The 20,330-nt window shown below is 34.4% G+C and overlaps 1 protein-coding gene across 1 annotated transcript; it reads right to left on the bottom strand.

Annotated features, from left to right (window-relative positions):
* Positions 1–1,237: 1,237 nt before the first annotated feature.
* Positions 1,238–19,752, bottom strand: LOC142633692 (serine carboxypeptidase-like 45). The gene is made up of 11 exons (XM_075807936.1): positions 19,582–19,752; positions 10,098–10,324; positions 9,076–9,245; positions 8,857–8,952; positions 3,920–4,012; positions 3,412–3,497; positions 3,016–3,318; positions 2,652–2,785; positions 2,438–2,530; positions 2,163–2,298; positions 1,238–1,607 (listed from the first exon to the last, which is right to left on the bottom strand). Exons 1-11 carry the CDS (start codon positions 19,750–19,752, stop codon positions 1,431–1,433), a joined length of 1,686 nt encoding a protein of 561 aa, XP_075664051.1. The 3' UTR covers positions 1,238–1,430.
* Positions 19,753–20,330: the final 578 nt, after the last annotated feature.

The following is a 20,330-nucleotide window of genomic DNA, read 5'->3' as shown; positions in this document are numbered from 1 at the left end:
TGTATGTATATAGTTTAGGTTCGGTTGGATTCGAGTTGGCAAATTTTTTAACTCAAGTAACCCAACCCAACCCATGCTATGAATATTTTGAAATATGTATATTTGTATTTAAAATTTCATTTAAATATGTTAGTTTGATGTATTTGGGTTTTTTAAGGCATAGTTTTAAAGAAGTTGGAATATTGGGTTCAATCGTATAAATTGTAATCATTTAGTGAATAATAGGTTTCAAAATTTGAATTATAAAAATCCAATATTTTTATTAAGCCTAACGAAAAATTTCAACATAAGGAACAACCCAATCTAGAGGTTGATTTGAGCTACAATGGGCTGGATTGGGAATTTCTCGATTTGGAAATGTTAGGTTGGGTTGAAAACACCCCAAGCCCAACTTATCCTAATTCAAGCACACTCATATAATCTTATTGTATTAAATAAATAAATAAAGTTAAGATCAAATTCTAATTTCTACGTTCACTATAACGTTCACTATATTTGAAGTTTTTTAAGTTAAGATGAGCAATTTCCAAAGTGCTATTGGCCTACCAACTTCCAAACTAATGATTGAAAATATGAGCAGTTTTGACTTGATAGGTATTTTAATTATTCAAGTAAATTGACTTTAACTAATTGAATTAATTGGAATATAATTAATCATTCAAATTTAAGATGTATAAATAAGATTATTATTATTATTTTTCCTCTCTTTTGGTCCACTTAAGACCATTTAAAAAAAAAAATCAATAGTTGGGGGAGAGGGTGATTTGAATCCTGGGTGTCTCTGTTAAAAATATTAAGATGTGTCAACTAGTGAACTTAATTTAAGATAATTATGTCCTAACAAAATAAATAAAGTAACCAATTTATCTATTTTGTGATTGGGTATGGACCTTAACGGCTCAAATAAACTAGCATTAAAAAGGGTTTGAGGAATAATTTCATCCAAGCACACTTGAAAGAAATCAACATTTTTCATTTTCACTTTCATTTTTCAATAATTGATCTTGAGTTCAAAGGGAATTGCTAGAAGCTAAGGTATTACTAAATTTCTTTATTTGGTCTAACTCTAAATTGGGCTTTATAGCCTTTAGGAAACATCAAATTGCAATAAAACATTCAGAGTAAAACAAAAATGACTACTACAAGACTTAATGTTTTTTTTTTCTTGAGAAGAAACTTGAATATTTCATTGAAAAAACTCAACAATAATTAGCTAAAAGTACATTATTTAAGTGTGGAAGAACATCCTTCATCAATATAGATAAACTGCAAACATGTCTCGCATGTTTAGTAAGGTTGTAAGTCACAAAGTTAGGGTATGAGAAAAACTAAAATTAGTAAAGGTTATGATCACTTGAGATTGTACTTTATTATAGATTTTCTAAGAACACTTATTTGAGAAATGGGCTTGAGCACTTTTGACCCATTAATCAAGCACTGAACCTAGGAAGAGGAGTTCCACTTAGAAGGGAACGAAACAATGTAAGGGACTGTGAAGGAGATGTGAATGGAACTTCATGGGCTGCACCCCTAACCGTTTCATATGTGAGAAATGTCACATTCTTCCGATCTTTTAAGCCACCAAATGATTGAGACCATCCACCCACCTGCAATTACATTTCACATTTCATTAAATTTCTGTCATTGATTGAGCAATTACTTCATTCTTTGTGGCCCTGCCAAACAGTGCTTACTTCACCAAAGGCCTCAATTTTGTGATTTTGTTTAAATCTGTTAGTTTGATGTGTTTGAGTATTTTAAGGCTTAGTTTAACAAAGTCGGAATATCTAGTTCAATATTACAAATTGTAGTAGGTTTCAACAGTTGAATGAAATTTCAATATTTTTATTAAGCCTAACAAATGACTTTAACCCAATTAATCAACCCAACACAAGTTGGGTTGGGTTGAATTTTTGAGCTGCAATAGGTTGAATTGAGAATTTCTCGATCTGAAGAAGCTAGGTTGGGTTGAAAATACCCCTAACCCAATTCAAGCACGCACCTACATATAATCTAATTATGTTAATAAAAAATTGTTAAGATCAATCTACCTTCACTATATTTGAAGCTTTTTAAGATAAGAAAGCTAGAGCCATTGTGTTTGTCCAACCTTTTAAAATAAAAGAAAGAGTACTGAGAGAATCACAGAATTATATGTATACCTGCTTCTTGTCATACCAAGTACCATATTTTGTAAAAGGTGGTAGCTTCAAATCCATCGCCAGCTTGTTAGCAATTATTCTTGTTTGAGTGAGAGGAATTTTTGAATCTTGGTCACCATTGTTTGATGTAAATATACTCGTAAAATTTTCAAGAAAATGTCAAGGAGAACTGGAAAACTGCTCAAGTGTTCGACTTCCAATTTTGTAGTTTTGGATGTCAATAAAATGTAAAGAGAAAAATCAATACTTAGAAGTTAATTGTGATGTTTTAGAACCTGTAAAGCATGATCGGAATGCCAGCCCTTATAAGGTCTGAGATAAGGGGTATGAGGTTCCTGTCCAAGTTATCTTCTTGATATTCAAGAGGCCTGCAATTTTTACATGTTTTGATTAACTAATCAATAAATCAACTTGTAAGTAAACTACAAAGTAAACCACTAGAGAGTTTCTTTCAACTCCACACACACACTGAAAGTGAAAAAAATAGACCCTAAACAAAACTCCCAATTGAAGGGCAGGTGCGTTGTGTTGGCATGCATTGCCTTCTGAACTTGAGGGTTGTTTAGATAGGTCAATACCCTGCCAACAAGGCATGGATCCCCTCCGGTCGCCCTGCCAGCAACCTGTCCAGGGCCACAAAGACTCCTCATTATATATGTGTTTGGTTTAGCTTTTATCTAGAGCTTGTTTAGTTTATTTGTTTATACAACATCTTTTTACAGCCTCATTTTTCTTGGTACATTTGTACTTTTACCTACTTTCAGTGAATAAGCCAATCCAAGTATCCAACTATGTGCTTATAATGCACAATTCAAACTCAATGTTATTAAACATCATAAACCATTGTGCATACCATTGCATGAATCTTCCCATGCTTCCCCTTGGGCCAAAATTGCTCAGCTGAGCTTGATGACAAGCAATTTGGCAAGAGGAGGTCATCATAAGCAACACATCTTAAGCTAATTTCATCTGAAGCTCTATTGAACACATCTTTGCATTCTTGAGACAATTTCCAGTGGACGTATTCATGAAGATATTTTGAGTCATTGCAGACAGTCTTCCTCAACATTAGTGTTTCATCAGATATTGCTTCATATGACCACAAGTAATCGCCAGCCAGCACGCTAGTGTCTAGGTCCAAAAGTGGATTTCCAAGCTACAAACAACAATAAGAGTAAACTTATTGTTTTTATCGACAACATTGTAATCCAGAAAGTAACTTTGTGCTCTCACTAATATTGGTCATTACAGCAATGGCTCTCAGCTTGATTGGTTTGATGTTAGGATTCTTGTTGTACTCCATCAACAAGGCTGCAAGCTGTGGGATGTAGTGGCCTGTAACCAAAGATGTCAATATTGAGATAGCTGAGTTTAATGATCATATCTAGAAGTTTTATTGTTTTAATGATTGTTTAGGTGCACAAAATCTTAAGCTTAGAGTTTATACCTATAAAGTTTCATCTACTTTCTTCTTCTTAAAACTAATTAGCAAAAGAAATCCCAAATTCTAAAAATCTTGGAGCTCTTTTACAAGTGTTGACCTTACACGTAGAATTTTAACTGTTTAAACGGGAGATAAAGTGGAGACTGAGTTCAAACTCAGGATTGCTTGCTTTGATATCATGAAAAATTGTCAATTTTCTCAAATGTTTAAGCTCTTAGGAATAGGTCAATTTAATTATTTAACCACTACTCTAACAATTTTCAATAATCATAATCATGAAATTTGAAGGATAGCAAAAACAAATCATATTTACCTGCATAGCTTTCACCAGTTAAAAACAACTCGGAGTCTTTGTAGTTTGGGAATTCTTCCAGCCAGTTTATTAAAAATCTCAAATTAACTTTGGCTGTTAACCAAAAAATAAATGATTATGTATTGAAAAGTTTGAGAAATATTAACAAGTGCAGAACACAGAAGTAAAACTACCAATAGTAAAATTCATATATACCCGTCTGAGTATCATTCCACCTTAAGTAATCCGAGCTTGTGTTTGAATAGGAAAATCCAACCCCAATAGGTGACTCAACATATAGCATGTTAGAAATACTGAATTCAATAGTATTGTATTTCTCACTAAAAAAATATACATGAGTGTCTTTATATATAGGAGGCATATGAGTGCAGTACGAGTAAATATGAGTGTAGTACAAGTAAGAGTGCTATACAAGTAAACTAGTTGGGCCTAAAGCCCACAACATTATACATGTTAACAGCCCCCCTCAAACTCAAGGTGGATGTGAGACCAACTTGAGGTTGTCAACCAAAGTACGAAGGCGTCCCTTAGGATGTAACTTGGTGAAAATATCTGCAAGTTGATCTATAGAGGAGACTGAGATTAGCTTGAGAGCACCATGGACAAGATGATAACGGATAAAATGACAATCGATCTCGATGTGTTTAGTCCATTCATGGAAGACATCATTGTGAGCAATATAAATGGCACTCTTGTTGTCATAATAAAGAGGAGTAGCAGAGGATGTAGACACACCTAAGTTTTTGAGAAGCCATCGTAGCCAAAGAAGCTTAGATGTGGTATCAGCAAGGGCACGATATTCTGCTTCAGTACTAGAACAGGCCACATGAGTTTGTTTCTTGCTTCGCCAAGAAATTAGAGAAGAACCAAGAAGAAAGCAATAACCAGTGGTGGACACAACGATCGGTGGGATCTCTGCCCAATCGACGGCATCGGAAAAATGCACGGAGAACAAGAGGAGGCGAGCGAGTAGAAAAGACCATGGAAGAGTGCCCTTTAGGTACCGAAGAATGCGTAGAACGACGGCATAGTGAGTCGATCGTGGAGCGAGACGGATACTCGGCTCACACAGTGAACAACATAGGAAATGTACGGGCGACTAACGGTAAGATAAACTAGGCTGCCAACTAAGCGTACGTAAAGAGAGGGATTAGACAATGGTTTCCCCTAAGGGAGTCAAATGCGCATTAAGCTCGGCGGAGTGTCAACGGTCTTGCTATCGGTGAGTCCGGCTCTAGACAAGAGTTCGGAGAGGCATACTTGGCTTGAGTAATGTAAAGTCCATCTATAGAATGAGTGATTTCAAGACCCGAAGTAGGCCGAGATGTCCAAGATCTTTCATCTCAAGCTGGCCGGCGAGAAAATCCTTGAGTTCTTGAATGCCACTAAGGTCATCACCAGTTATGATCATATCATCCACATACAAGAGAAGTAAAATAGTGCCTTTGTCAGTGCGACGAAGAAATAAGGCAGAATCATAATGACTGGCCATGTAACCCAAACGAGATATGGTAGAGCTGAATTTGGCAAACCAAGCACGTGGAGCTTGTTTAAGGCCATAAAGTGCACGTCGAAGGTGACAAACCTTGTTTGATTCAACAGAAAGGCCAGGAGGAGGTTACATATAAACTTCTTCACTTAAATCCCCATTAAGGAATGCATTTTTGACATCCATCTGGAAAAGATCCCATTTACTGGCAGTAGCAACAGCTAAGAGGGCACGAACAGAAGAGATACGAGCAACCAGAGCAAAGGTCTCTTCATAATCAATCCCATACTCTTGTGTAAAACCTTTTGCAACAAGACGAGCTTTGTAGCGCTCAATGGACCCATCAGAGGGAGTCTTAATCTTGTAGATCCACTTACAACCAACCACAGATTTCCCAGGGGGGAGAGTGACCAAGTCCCAAGTATGGTTTTTAGATAATGCATCAAGTTCCTCTTTCATTGCAATCTACCATAAAAGGTCAGTGGAAGGCTCACGATAGGTGTGAGGCTCGTGTAGTGTAGCAAGGGCAGTGTAACAATGATAGTCAAGTAAATGTGCAGGAATGGACCTTACCCGAGTTGAGTGACGAGGTGGAATGTCTTGTGCATGATCTTCAGGCGGAGCAGGAGCAGGGGAACCAAGATCAGGGTTGGGTAGCTCGTCTTCGATCTGTTCATCTTCCACCTGTTCATTAAAGGGGGAACTAGGAAAGGGATCAATGATTTCTGGTGGTTGGGCAGAGAAGTCAATAGGAGAATCAGGAGCAACTACAGGAGGATTAGGATCAGCTATATGAGGGTCAGGAGCAGCTACAGAAGGAATATGTGTCTCATCTGGAAATAGATCTAAGACAGAAGAGGAAGATAAAGAAGCACGGAAGTGAGAGAGCTCCACAAAGAGGCGATGTTCCCAAAAGACAACATTGCGGGAGATACGAAGACGATGAGAAATAGGATCATAACACCGATACCCCTTTTGAGTTTCGCCATAGCCAAGAAAATAACAAAGTCTTGACCTAGACTCAAGTTTGTTATGCTCATGTGATTGAAGAAGAATGAAACAAGCAGTGCCGAATGAGCGTAGGTGGTGATAATCTCGAGGTGACCCAAAAAGGCGCTCATATGGAGTTTGATTTTGGATGACAGGACTGGGAATGCGATTAATAGTATGAACAGCATGAAGAGCAGCTTCACCCCAAAAAGGAGCAGGAACTTTGGCAGAGAGAAGAAGAGTACGAACAGTGTCAAGAATGTGACGAAGTTTTCGTTCGGCTCTACCATTTTGCTGAGAGGTACCTAGACAAGTTAGTTAATGAACAGTGCCATAGGAATGCAAAACAGATTGGAAAGCATATTGAGTGTACTCAAGAGCATTATCAGATCGAAAAATTTTGATACGTTTAGAAAATTGAGTTTCAACCATTTTTGCAAAATTAGAATACACTTGCAATAATTCAGAACAATGTTTCATATTAAAGATCCAGCTATAGCGAGAGTAATCATCAACAAAGACAACAAAATATCGAGATCCACCAATACTAGAGATAGAGGAAGGTCCCCAAACATCAGAATGAATAAGGTCAAAGATATCAGTGGATATAGATTCACTAGAATTGAAAGGCAAAGCTGGTTATTTTCCTAACTGACATGAAACACAATCAAAATTTTCGGTAGACATTGAACCTAACAAACCTCTAGAAACCAATTGTTGTACACGGGAAGAAGATGCATGACCAAGTCGAGCATGCCAAAGAGCAAGAGAAGGAATAGAAGAAACTGCAGCAGCTGCGGCAATAGAAACAAGAGCAACAAGTGGAAGACGAAGGTTGTCCACGGGAAACATACGCCCAACTCTGGGACCGGTCCCTAGCTCCTATCCCGTCCTTGGATCCTGCACAATACACCCAGAATAATCAAATATAATTCGATAACCCAACTCAGCTAATTGTCCCACAGAAAACAAATTGTAAGAAAGGTCAAGAACATTAAAGACCCCAGAAACGAAGAGGTTAGAGGTTGAAACGGAACCTATATTATGACCAGACATTGTGGAACCATTTGCTGTGCGAATAGTAAGAGGGTGTGGTGCAGGTTTAAGTTCAGAAAATAAGGACGAGTGAGGTGTCATGTGATTGCAACAAGCAGAATCCATAAGCCAAGAGGAAGGAGACATACCAAATAAAGCTGAGAGAAAAGAGGAATAAGATGCATTACCAACCATACGAATGACATTGGCGATGATGTTTTTAAGGTCACCTGTGGTCATGGTGAAAGTGCGACCTGAAGACTTAGACTGTGCAGAGACGGGAGCCATTGGTTGGACACTCTCAATGTTAGCAATAGTGGCAGCAGAAATTGAAACAGCTGATTTATTGCGCTGAAAGCAAGTCTCAATATTATGGCCAAAACATTTGCAAAAATTGCAAAAATTGTAAAAACGTTTGCTGGATTGTCGGCAACGATTGTTGCAAAAGGAAGAAGACCTATCCTTATACTTCATTTAGAAGCAAAATATGCAAAAATGGATTGCAAAAAAGAAATCTACGCGAAAAACTGAGTAAGGAGAACCTGGACTACAAAAAGTCAACTCCAAAAAAAGTCAACGGTCAACGGTCAAAGACAATGGTCAACAGTGACGTGGCGGGTGACGTCAGCAGCGCGCTGGAGGATGACGTCAGCGATGATGTGGTAGTGATGACGTGGCAGTGATGACATGGCTGGGCTGATGTGGCTAGGGCTGACGTCAGCAGGAGCAGTCTGGCGCGTGGCGGCGCGTGAGCAAGCGGTTCGGCGCGTGGCGGCGCGTAGGCGCGTGATCTTCAGTGCAGAAGCTTTGGGCAGCGCGTAAGGGCGCGTGGAGCCTTCGATGACTGTGAGGTTTTCACGAAAAGGTAGATCGGAGAAAGACGATCTTCGTGGTACCTTCGGAAAATTTTTCGGAGCAATATTCACGGTGGTGCTGAAAAAGGCAATGGTCTTTGCAGTGTTTGAACTCCTCAACAGTGGCTGCTACAGGTCCGGAACCTGAGGACGATGTCTGGAAGACTCGAAGGTTCAACGGCGAAAGGCTGTGGCAGTTGTTGTGACAGCGGAAGCAATATTGAGAATGGAGTTACACCAATAAAGACAAGACTGCTAAGAAAAGGTCAGAGCAGTGGCTCTGATACCATGTTAGAAATACTGAATTCAATAGTATTGTATTTCTCACTAAAAGAATATACATGAGTGCCTTTATATATAGGAGGCATATGAGTGCAATACGAGTAAATATGAGTGTAGTACAAGTAAGAGTACTATACAAGTAAGAGTGCTACACAAGTAAATTAGTTGGGACTAAAGCCCACAACATTATACATGTTAACAAAATAATTATGTATTGAAAAGTTTGAGAAATATTAACAAGTGCAGAACACAGAAGTAAAACTACCAATAGTAAAATTCATATATACCCGTCTGAGTATCATTCCACCTTAAGTAATCCGAGCTTGTGTTTGAATAGGAAAATCCAACCCCAATAAGTGACTCAACATATAGCATGTTTGATTCTATCCAAATATATCATTATGAAGTCAGTATAGCATGGCAAACATTTTTTCATAAAAGAAATATAATAATAATAATAAATAAATAAAACTTGCTAGATAATGAACTGGTATAAACACATTTACCCAAGTTCCATGAATATCCGTTCTTGACAAGAAGTCCATTATCCCCAGGTTGGAAAGGACCATGTTCCATAAATGCACCAGAACCAAGGGAAGAACATCCCGGGCCTAGAATCAAGCATAAAACAACATGAAGTGTCATAACATATGAGCAATGCCAGATATACAAAAATTTCACAAATTTTTGCACAACTTGTTGGGATGGTAAGTTGTGATTGGTTAAGCGATACTTTCACATGGGCTTATCAGTGTTGGGTGCACTGCACCTTGAGGCCAGCCCACTTGTAATAGGCATGCTCATTTAATGAGCTTGTCTTTAATGTTTTTATCTTTTCTTCATCATGTACAAAAGTCAACATGGGTTATTAGAGTTGGTTGGCTTAGGTGTGTTGGACACGTTGAGGAGAAAAAGATGAAAAGAGGGGTTGATGCATTAAATGCCATTCGGCCAAGAGAGCTGAAGAAATAGACTTTTTGATTGAAGCAAAGTCAAGGTAAGTGGCTTGCATTTATTGTGACTAGATGTGAACAGTGTGAAAGAGAGAAAAGAAGGAAAAGATGAAGAAATATAAGGAGAGGCCATTCGGCCATTTGAAGAGGAAAGAAAAGAAGTGAAGTCTCAAAGTGTGAGGACTGGTGTAGTCTTGAAGAACTGTATGAATGAGAGCAAGCAAAAGAGAAGAGAAAAATAGAGAGGATAAGAGAAAATTGTGAAAGATACATAATGAGAAAGAGAGCAGTGAGTAAAAAGAAAAAAAGAATTTTTCTTTGATCAAGTCGTATTTCTAAGTGTTGTAATCTCTATTTAATATAGTGAAATAATTCGAAGTTTGTTCCGTGATTTTTCCCTTCAAAGAGAAAGGGTTTTCACGTAAATCTTTGTGTTGTACTTCTGTTGTACTTGTTGAAATTTATTCACAGTTATATAAAATTTTTCCCAAAAGTGACACCACTTTTATTGTACAATAATCACAAAATCTCACTTCAAAAGTTGTGAAAAAAGTTGCAAAATTTATTGTATGAGTAGAGCTCGGCCATGCTGAGGATTTGTAGTAATGTAACCAGAAAACTGTTTGAAAGAAACATTGGTTGGCTGTCCAGGGAGGCTGTTATCACCTCTGCAAAAGACTTGTAATAGGAAGGGTGTTCTTTTTGGTGAAACTTTAGACTTGAACACTTTGTGCAAATGTTGTTCTAGCCATACAACACTTGTTGGGTTGTTGTATCCTAGGGGAGACAAGTCAAAGACGGTCTGCACCAGTTACAAAGTTTAGTCAACCAAGGGCTTGAATCTCCTTAAAGAGAGCGAGTGTCGCACCTCAATCCAAATAGTGTTGTATAATCCATTTCTTTAAATTAATAAAAATTCAGAAGTATTATTCAGTTTCTCTTTGTGTTATTTCCATTATCACTGTGTTTGCACCAACACAAGTTTTTATGCATAATCTTGTATTTGTTCCCTAGTCCATCCATATAAGATGAAAAGTTCTTCTAATTTAACTTTCTCTGAGCTTTGCCAATTAATATATATATATATATATATATATAAAATATTAAGTTTTTGTGATGGAGAATCATAAGTGAAAGTTAAAAGGTATTAAATATTTCATTTTAATATTTTTCTTTTAAATAAAGTCAACTTGTATACAAATATAAATAAAAATTCAGAATCAACTTGAATTTGTACATGCAGCTTGCAGCATACTCCATGCTCAGTCATAGATTGCTCATAGCTTGCATGCTGTGAGCAACCTATCACGACCCACATCCACGGAATATAAATTTAGATGCATGATTAACTTGTTAATCTTACATAACTCAATAAATATAATAAATTTAAAATTTAAATAAAACTCCAAATAAACAATGCTTTTAATAAACCTCGTACAATATCTAAAACCCACAATTTATAAATAATCTCCAAATACTATAAAATTTAAAGCGGAATAAAAATAACTAAAAATCCTTTAAGGCTTCAAGCATTATTGATGTTGCCTAAAAACTCTCACACTCTACCACGTACCTTACGTAATAATTCAAAAGTTCTGTTTTCCGATTAAACTTTAATCTGAAAATTGTAATTGATGGGGTGAGCCACACATCTAGTAAGCAATTATACACAATACCCAACAGAATGGAGTCAAGCAAAACACGAGTATTTTGATTCCACAAATTCACTCAATGATATCCAATATGGTTTTCCAAAACATATAATGAACCACTTAATACATAAGTAATCAAATCTTAAAATCATTCAAAAACACATACAAATAATTGATTAGGGCACAGTGTCACATATACACATATTACATATTCTCACATACAATCCTGTGAGCGGATACCAACATCTAACCCTTGCTGGTAAGGGATCAACACTTATTCTCACGTACAATCCTGTGAGCGAGCTTACACATATATTTGATCAATTCTATAAACACTTATTTTGAATCACATATCATAAAAGCAAAGTTTATACAAATTAGAATAATTTACTTGATATTAACAATTATTCCAAATATAGAGGCATATTGAAGATCACAATATCAAATTGAACATAAATCATAGGATGCTTGACTCTCCTAGGGAATGAATAAGAACTGAGGAGTTTATATAAATATTTTACAATTCTTGAGTAAGTTTGAAAGCTCAATTTGCTAAAAGTAACATTTTAAATACCATTTGAAAAAATAGGAATATGACTTAGAAATCACTTGGTTTTAAACAAAATTTAATAAACAAGAACTTTTTTAGAAAACTTACTTTGAAACTCAGCTATTTTCTGAAAATAGTTTAGTTTAGCAATCATCTTTTAAATGAGATGCAGACATTCAAAACGTTATTTACAATTTGAAGTTTCTCATTAAAACATTATTTCAAAGTCAAAGTTTCTCTTTCAATGATGTAAAAATGTTTTTCATAAATTTTAAAAAATCTATGCTTAAAAAAACATAACTTTTGAAAAACCTTTGACTTCTAGGAACCTAATAAACAAAATTGTGCATATTATGCATAATTACTTACCTTTCTTACTAATATATCTGAACATAGCCGAGCACTTTTAGTCTTCTATAAGCTCTAAATAGAAAATTACTTTAATCAATAAGCATGAAATTTCATGATCATAAACTACTTCCTAAAAACACTATAATCCTCCACAACCTTTCTTTTTCCTAGAGTCATAATATAAGCAAAACTATTTCCCATACATAGAAACATCAAATCCGAATATACTTATTAGTTATTCTAAAACAATCGATCAATATATCAAACATCAAATTAAACCAACTACAAGACTTCATGTTATTATTGAATGCCACCTTGTGAAGATTCTCTTTAAGGTCAATCCTAAACTAGTAATAATCAAAGTATTCAAAGTCTAGTCTAGTCCTTCAAACTAAAATCCTTCATGCTCCAAAGTCTAATAATCAAAATAAATCATGACAGCAAAACACTTAAACAGATTTTCTGTTAATCTTTAATCACAGGCCAATATTATATGAAAATAGTTCTAATAAAAATAATAGATCTGCCCTTGCCAAGACTAGGGAGTGATTACCTGATGAGAGATCAAGCTTTGAGCGCTAACTATAGTCTATAGATGATGCCTCTAGTCGTCCTTGCACTTTTCTTTTTCTTTTCTTTTTCTTCAACTTTTGGTTAACGCATAAAATGAAGAAACTCTAGAGCCATCCACGATTTCATAGCTTCTAATTAACCTCAATTTAAGGTATTATTAACTACTGACCTACTTAAGTAAGCTGGAACTCCAAGGGATTCCAATAACTCTTAGACTTCTTATCCAAATAGATTTTTTTTTTCTCTCATCCTTTTTCTTAATTGATAAGGAGACTAAATGTTTTAATTCCTTAATCTTTTTGTAACTGAAACAAAACCAAATGAGGACTACAAGTTACCTAATTGTGCAGTCTATTGTTTCATCACTTACTTTGGGTAGTAATCTTTGTTTGGCCACCAAAAAATTACACCTCACATGTAGCATATCCAAAAACGAACTATATAAATAATCCTTTCATAACACTACGTGTTTATCTACATCACCACTCAAAGCTAAAATAATAATATTAATAATGATGATAAAATCAGGGCATTACACTCTTCCCCCCATAAAGAATTCAGTCCCCTGAAGTCAACATACCTTAGTCCTTGAATAGAGAGAGATATTAGTCAACCAAAATAGCATCACTAAAAACTCAGTACTGTCCATAACATGCATGAATGGAAATCTTAAGAATATCTTCCTTCTTAACTTTGAGTCGATGTTAACTTGATTCAAGGACAATTTTTTTTTAAAGGACAATCTTGGGTAATCAATATTTTTTCCTCACAATCATCCTATTCAATGACCTATTGTTAGTGAATAAAATATCTTTTCCACAGGGCAATACATTGTTGAATATAACTCCTATTTAGAACTCAAAAATATCATCATAACTAATCCACATTATATCATATCAAAATCTCGAATCTTAAAGAGAATTAAGTCAAACATTACTTCCTTGTCTACTATCATAACCACACAGTACTTGCATAAACTCAGCAATCATTGTTTCACTTAATAAGAGAAAATAAGGAAATGGTACCTGACTTAGTTTCCTTAGAACTTTGCCCAGTAATGGCAAACACCCGTCCTTAAGGATTTTTGGCCTTTGATTCCCATCATTAGGCTTAACCATCGGCTCACTCTACAAAGCTGGGCAATCTTTGATAGGATGACCCATTTGTCCACACTTAAAACATGCCCCACTTTCATGATTGCAAACACTGTTATGCTTTTTACCACACTTCGAACAATTCTCTATTACCTGTTGCACCACACTAGGCTCTACTTCTATTGTAGTCTTCTTTTTGAAGGGTTTGTCATTTTCATTTTCTTTTTGAGATTCTTTAGGCTTGGATCTCTTTTTATTTTGATCTCAAATTTTCTGATAGTCTTCACATTCCTTCTCAACAACTTTTGCCATCTCCACTACCTTAGAATAAGCCTTCAATCGTAAGGCTGCCATCCTAGTTTTGATACTCAGTCATAGTCCCCTTTGAAATTTCTTAGCCTTCCTAACATCATTAGACACTACATGAGGGGCAAATCGAGCTAACACCGTAAATTTTTTCTTATACTATAACACTGTTTTATTCCCTTGAATGAGCTTCATAAACTCCACTTCTTTCTCATCCTGCACACTTTCTGGAAAATATTTCTCATAAAAAGTATCAAGGAGAATAGTCCAAGTCAATATCTTATCTTCCTCAAGTGGCAAAGTCTTTTTAGTGGATCTCCACCAATGTTCTGCTTCCACTTTTAGCATAAACGAAGCAAAAAAGACTTTGTGCACCTCCATACAACCAACCACATCAAATAGTTTCTCCATTTGCATTATCCAAGTCTTTGCTTTTGTAGGATCAGGGTTTCCCAAAAATTAAGGAGGACCCATTTAGCTGAATTGCTCAATGGTACATCCTTTAATCTCAGCATCTTTGGACTTTACTGTTCCACTAGTACTAACATGTTTTTCCACCACCTCAGCAAGACTTCTAATAGCACTTAAAACACTGTCAAGGTTTTTAGGTTTTGGCTCAGAACTAGAAGGGGTAGAATTGTGGGGTGGCAATTTCCTATAACCAAACAAACAACACTTTAGAGTCGGATAATCTCAAGGAAAAACTGTAGTATACAAGAGATACTAAAGCTTTTACAATTCTTATGATCCTAAGCATATAGGCACACAACTTCTAACAATTATCAAACCCATAAAATACCCATTGAGAATCCAATGATTCAAGTCTATTCTTCCACATCCTATACAAAGCATCAGAAGTCCTAATTGTCTACAAAATCATAACCTAGAGCTCTGATACCAACACTTTACGACCCACATCCATGGAACATAAATTTAGATGCATGACTAACTTTCTGATCTTACATAACTCAATAAATATAATTAATTTAAAATTTAAATAAAACTCCAAATAAACAATACCCTTAATAAACCTCTTACGATATCTAAAATTCACAATTTAGAAATAATCTCCAAATACTATAAAATCTAAAGCGGCATAAAAATAACTAAAAATCCTTTAAGGCTTCAAGCATTATTGACATCGCCTAAAAATTCCCACTCTCTACCTTGCACCTTTCGTAGTAATCCAAAGGTTCTATTTCCCAACTAAACTTTAATATGAAAATTGTAATTGATGGGGTGAACCACACATCTAGTAAGCAATTATACACAATACCCAACAGAATGGAGTCAAACAAAACACGAGTATTTTGATTCCACAAATTCACTCAATGATATCCAATATGGTTTTCCAAAACATATAATGAACCACTTAATACATAAGTAATCAAATCTTAAAATCATTCAAAAACACATACAAATAATTGATCATAGCACAATGTCACATATACACATATCACATATTCTCACATACAATCCTGTTAACGGATACCAACATCTAACCCATGCTGGTAAGGGATCAACACTTATTCTCACATACAACCCTATGAGTAGGCTTACACATATACCTAATCAATTCTAAAAACACTTAGGCTATGTTTGGTAACAATTTTTGTTTTCTATTTTTGAAAACTTGTTTTTGGGAATAAAAAGAAAAAATAATTTTCTTGTATTTTTTAAATTAAAAACATGTTTGGTTAGTTGAAATTAAAAAAAATAATTTTTTGAATAAAAAAAATAAAAAAATACTAAAATATGTTGTTATTAGGATTTGAACTCTAATGCTAACTCATTAAATGAGACAGATATATTAAATCAAATATGTGTTTTTTTTTTACGTTTGAAAACTAGAAACTAAAAATAGCATTTTTTATGTTTTCAATTTCTTTCATAAATTGAGTTTTGAAAACAGTTTCTATTTTCTGTCTATTTTGAGTTGCCAAACAAGTTTTTTAATTTCAAAAATAGAAAATTGTTTTTGAAAACAACAAATAAGGGCGGAAAATAGTTATCAAACACACCCTTATTTTGAGTCACATATCATAAAAGCAAAGTTTATACAAAATAGAATAATTTACTTGATATTAACAATTACTCCAAATACAGAGTCATATCGAAGATCACAATATCGGATTGAACATAAATCAAAGGATGCTTGACACTCTTAGGGAATGAATAAGAACTGAGGAGTTTATAAATATTTTACAATTCTTGAGTAAATCTGAAAGCTCAATTTGCTAACAGAAATGTTTTAAATAAAATTTGGAAAAACATGAATATGACATTGAAATCAATTGGTTTTAAACAAAATTTTATGAACAAGAACCTTTTTAGAAAACTTGCTTTGAACCTCAATTATTTTCTGAAAATAGTTTAGTTTAGAAATCATCTTTTAAGTGAGATCCAGGCATTCAAAACGTTATTTACAATTTGAAGTTTCTCTTTTATTTAAACGTCAAAATTTCTCTTTCAATGATGTAAAAATGATTTTCATAAATTTTAAAAAATGCATCCTAAAAAAAACATAACTTTTGAAAAACCTTTGACTTCTAGGAACCTAATAAATAAAATTGTGCATATTATACATAATTACTTACCTCTCTTGCTAATATATCCGAACACAGCCAAGCACTTTTAGTCTTTCGTAAGCTCTAAACAAAAAATTACTTTAATCAATAAGCATGAAATTTCATGATCATAAACTACTTCCTAAAAACAGTATAATCCTCCACAAGCTTCTCTTTTTCCTAGAGTCATAATATAGGCAGAACTATTTCCTATACATAGAAACATCAAATTGGAATCTACCTATTAGTTATTCTAAAACAATCGACCAATATATCAAATATCAAATTAAAACAACTACAAGACTTCATGTTATTATTGAACACCACCTTGTGAAGATTCTCTTTAGGGTCAATCCTAAACTAGTAATATAATCAAAGTATTCAAAGTCTAGCCTAGTCCTTCAAACCAAATTCTTTCACGCTCCAAAGTCTAATAACCAAATGAAATCATGGTAGCGATACACTTCAACAGAAATTATGTTAATCTTTAATCACAGGTCAATATTATATGACAATAGTTGTAACAAAAATTATAGATCTGCCCTTGCCAAGACTAGGGAGTGATTACCTGATGAGAGATCAAGCTTTGAGCGCTAACTATAGTCTATAGATGATGCATCCAGCTGTCCCTGCACTTTTCTTTTTTCTTTTTTCTTTTTTAATTTCTTCAACTTTTGGTTAACGCGTATAATGAAGAAACCCTAGAGCCTACCAAGATTTTATAGCTTCCAGTTAACCTCATTACCGCGCACCCTTGGTGCGATAGTCACTCCACAAGTATAAGTGCTTGTGGAGTGTAGGGGCAAAGGCCGAGTTTCAAGTCTCTAGGAGGGAGTTTCACACACATATACACTTAGATTAGGCTAGAGTAGAATTCTATCTTGTATCAAAAAAAATTAACCTCGATTTAAGGTATTATTAACTACTAAACTATTTAGGTAAGCTGGAACTCTAAGGGATTCCAATAACTCTTAGACTTCTTATTCAAATTGCTTTTTATTCTCTAATCCTTTTCCTTAACTAATAAGGAGACTAAATGTTTTAATTCCTTAATCTTTCTGTAACTAAAACAAAAATAAATGAGGACTACATGTTACCTAATTTTGTAGTCTATTGTTTCATCTCTTACTTTGGGTAGTAATCTTTGTTTGGCCACAAAATTACACCTCACATATAGCATATCCAAAAACTAACTAAATAATCCTATCATGACAATATGTGTTTATCCACATCATCTCTTAAAGCCAAAATAATAATATTAATAATGATGATAAAATTGGGGTATTACACATAAATGGTGTTATAGATGGTGTAAATAGCATATTTCCTGTGTGTGTGTATTTGTTTGGGAATAACACTGATTTCAACATATTATGCACTTCTATTTTCTTTTCTTGTTTTCCTTTTGGTCAAACAAGTTTTTATGCATATTCTTGTATTTGTTCCCTAGTCCATCCATATAAGATGAAAAGTTCTTCTAATTTAACTAACGCTTTGTTTGTTTCAACATTAATGTTTTCTAGAAAATTGGTCATTTTTCAGAGAACATTTTTCGGAAAACGATCTTATTTTCTGGTGTTTGGTAACGACCTTGAAAATGGACTTGAGAATGTTTTCTAATGTTTGGTATGTACAAACATTTTTTGGAAAACTATCTCATTTTTTTGGAAAACTATCTCATTGCAGCTATACCACTGCAATTTTTGTGGCTCTAGAACTCTAAGCATCAATACCAAGTGAACAAAAATACGCATAGTGGCAAGAAGTGCTTAAGTTTTACCATCCTGAACCTTTGTAGCAAATAGTTTTCTCAGCTTCCTGTCATGATTGAGCATGGCACTTACACTCTCAACCACCAAAATTATGCAATCAATATCCACTAGTAACAATGGCAAACCAATCATTCCATATCTATATATATCTAAAAGCTGAGACGTAGAATTTAATGTTGTTATACTCTTGTTAAGCCACCACATCAGCCACGTCATACTTTTTTTTTTAATTCCTTTATTATTTTTCTATTTTATTTTATATAAAATAATTAAATACAGTTCATGGTTAATACACTCCATTATTATTCAACATTTTACTATTCATTCGTTTTAAATGCTAATATTTGACTATTCAGTTACCCAAATTGATTTTAACTTTTCATTTTCTTCTTTCTAATTTCAAATAATTATTAAAATTTAATAATTCATTATCTTTTTAGTGGATATATGCACATGTTTGACTATTTATTACAAACGTTACTATTCATCTATATTTATATATATCTAAAAGCTGAGACATAGAATTTAATATTGTTATACTCCTGTTGAGCCACCTCATCATCCACGTCATACTTTAGAAAAAAAATTCATTTATTATTTTTCTATTTTATTTTATATAAAATAATTAAATATAGTTTATGGTTAATACACTCCATTATTATTCAACATGTTACTATTCATTTGTTTTAAATGCAAATATTTGACTATTCAGTTACCCAAATTGATTTCAACTTTTTATTTTCTTCTTTCTAATTTCAAGTAATTGCTAAAATAGAATAATTCATTATCTTTTTAGTGGATATATGGACATGTTTGATTATTCATTACAAACGTTACTATTCTTTAGATGCAAATGTTTGATTATATTCATCTATCCAAATTGATTCAACTTTTCATTTTCTTCTTTTAATTTCAAGTAATTTTAAAATTGAATAATTCATTATCTTCTTAGTGGATATTTGCATATGTTTGATTATTCATTACAAACATTACTATTCATTAGATGCAAATGTTTGACTATATTCATCTACCCAAATTGATTTCAACTTTTCTTTTTCTTCTTTCTAATTTCAAGTAATTATTAAAATTGAATATTTAAACTTTTCATCTTCCTATTCTATAAATAAATAAATAAAAACTCTTCTTCTTTTCCTCCAGCTAGGGGTGTCCAACAGCAACCGAGACCCGACCCACCCGACCAACCCATCCCGAGATCCGGCTGACCCAACCCTGGTGACAGTTGGCGGCAAGTCTCTGACTCCAGAACTCGAAAACAGCGGGTCGGTTGGTGGGTTTTCTCCCCAAAACCCGAAGAAACATGACCAAACCAAGATATAGAGCAATTTCCAGCAAATTCTCAGCCATTTCCGGTGAGATCTCAGCTAGATTCATGGAATCTCCACTGGATTTGGTGAGATCTCACTAGATCTGGCGAGATCTTGTTGAATCTGGTGAAATTTCGCCAAATTTGGGTGAAAATATCACCTAAATCTTGCAAATTTCGCTGTAAACTCATCAGATTTTGGCCAATTTTGAGATCTCCAACTCCGACTGAACTGACCGCCATCTGTTGAAGGTCGGATCCGCCCGATCCAATCAACCACTCCGGTCGGCAGCGGGTTAAAATCAAGGTGGTCGATACCGTACCGGTACCGGCTGGTACATACCGTACCGGTCAATGCACCGGTACCGGTACACTTCTATTTTGTACCGGAAAAAATACCGGCCATACCGGCCAATTTCGGGCAATACCGGGCGTATCGGCCGGTACAGGAAATTTTTTTTTTTTTTTTTTGTAATTTTTGAATTTTTGTAAGGGCATAATGGTAACTTATTTACATTAACTTACTAGTATTATTTGTTTTCTTAGTATGCAATGAACAACTAAGCTTTCTATTTTTTATATTGTGTTTTTTTTTTCCTTTTAATTGATACTAAAGTCT

This window comes from Castanea sativa, chromosome 1 (genome assembly GCF_040712315.1).
Source record: "Castanea sativa cultivar Marrone di Chiusa Pesio chromosome 1, ASM4071231v1".
NCBI classification, from domain to species: Eukaryota; Viridiplantae; Streptophyta; class Magnoliopsida; order Fagales; family Fagaceae; genus Castanea; species Castanea sativa.
This window is presented reverse-complemented; position numbering and strand designations above follow the sequence as displayed.

What these genes read in the sequence shown, in the direction of transcription:
- LOC142633692 (XM_075807936.1), bottom strand. Translation starts at nt 19,752, where the DNA reads ATGGCTGAGAATTTGCTGGAAATTGCTCTATATCTTGGTTTGGTCATG. An exon ending in CGGATATTCATGGAACTTGG is followed by an intron (nt 8,953 to 9,075) that starts GTAAATGTGTTT and finishes ATATTTGGATAG; the next exon opens with AATCAAACATGCTATATGTT. An exon ending in AACTGGTGAAAGCTATGCAG is followed by an intron (nt 3,498 to 3,919) that starts GTAAATATGATT and finishes CTTTGGTTACAG; the next exon opens with GCCACTACATCCCACAGCTT.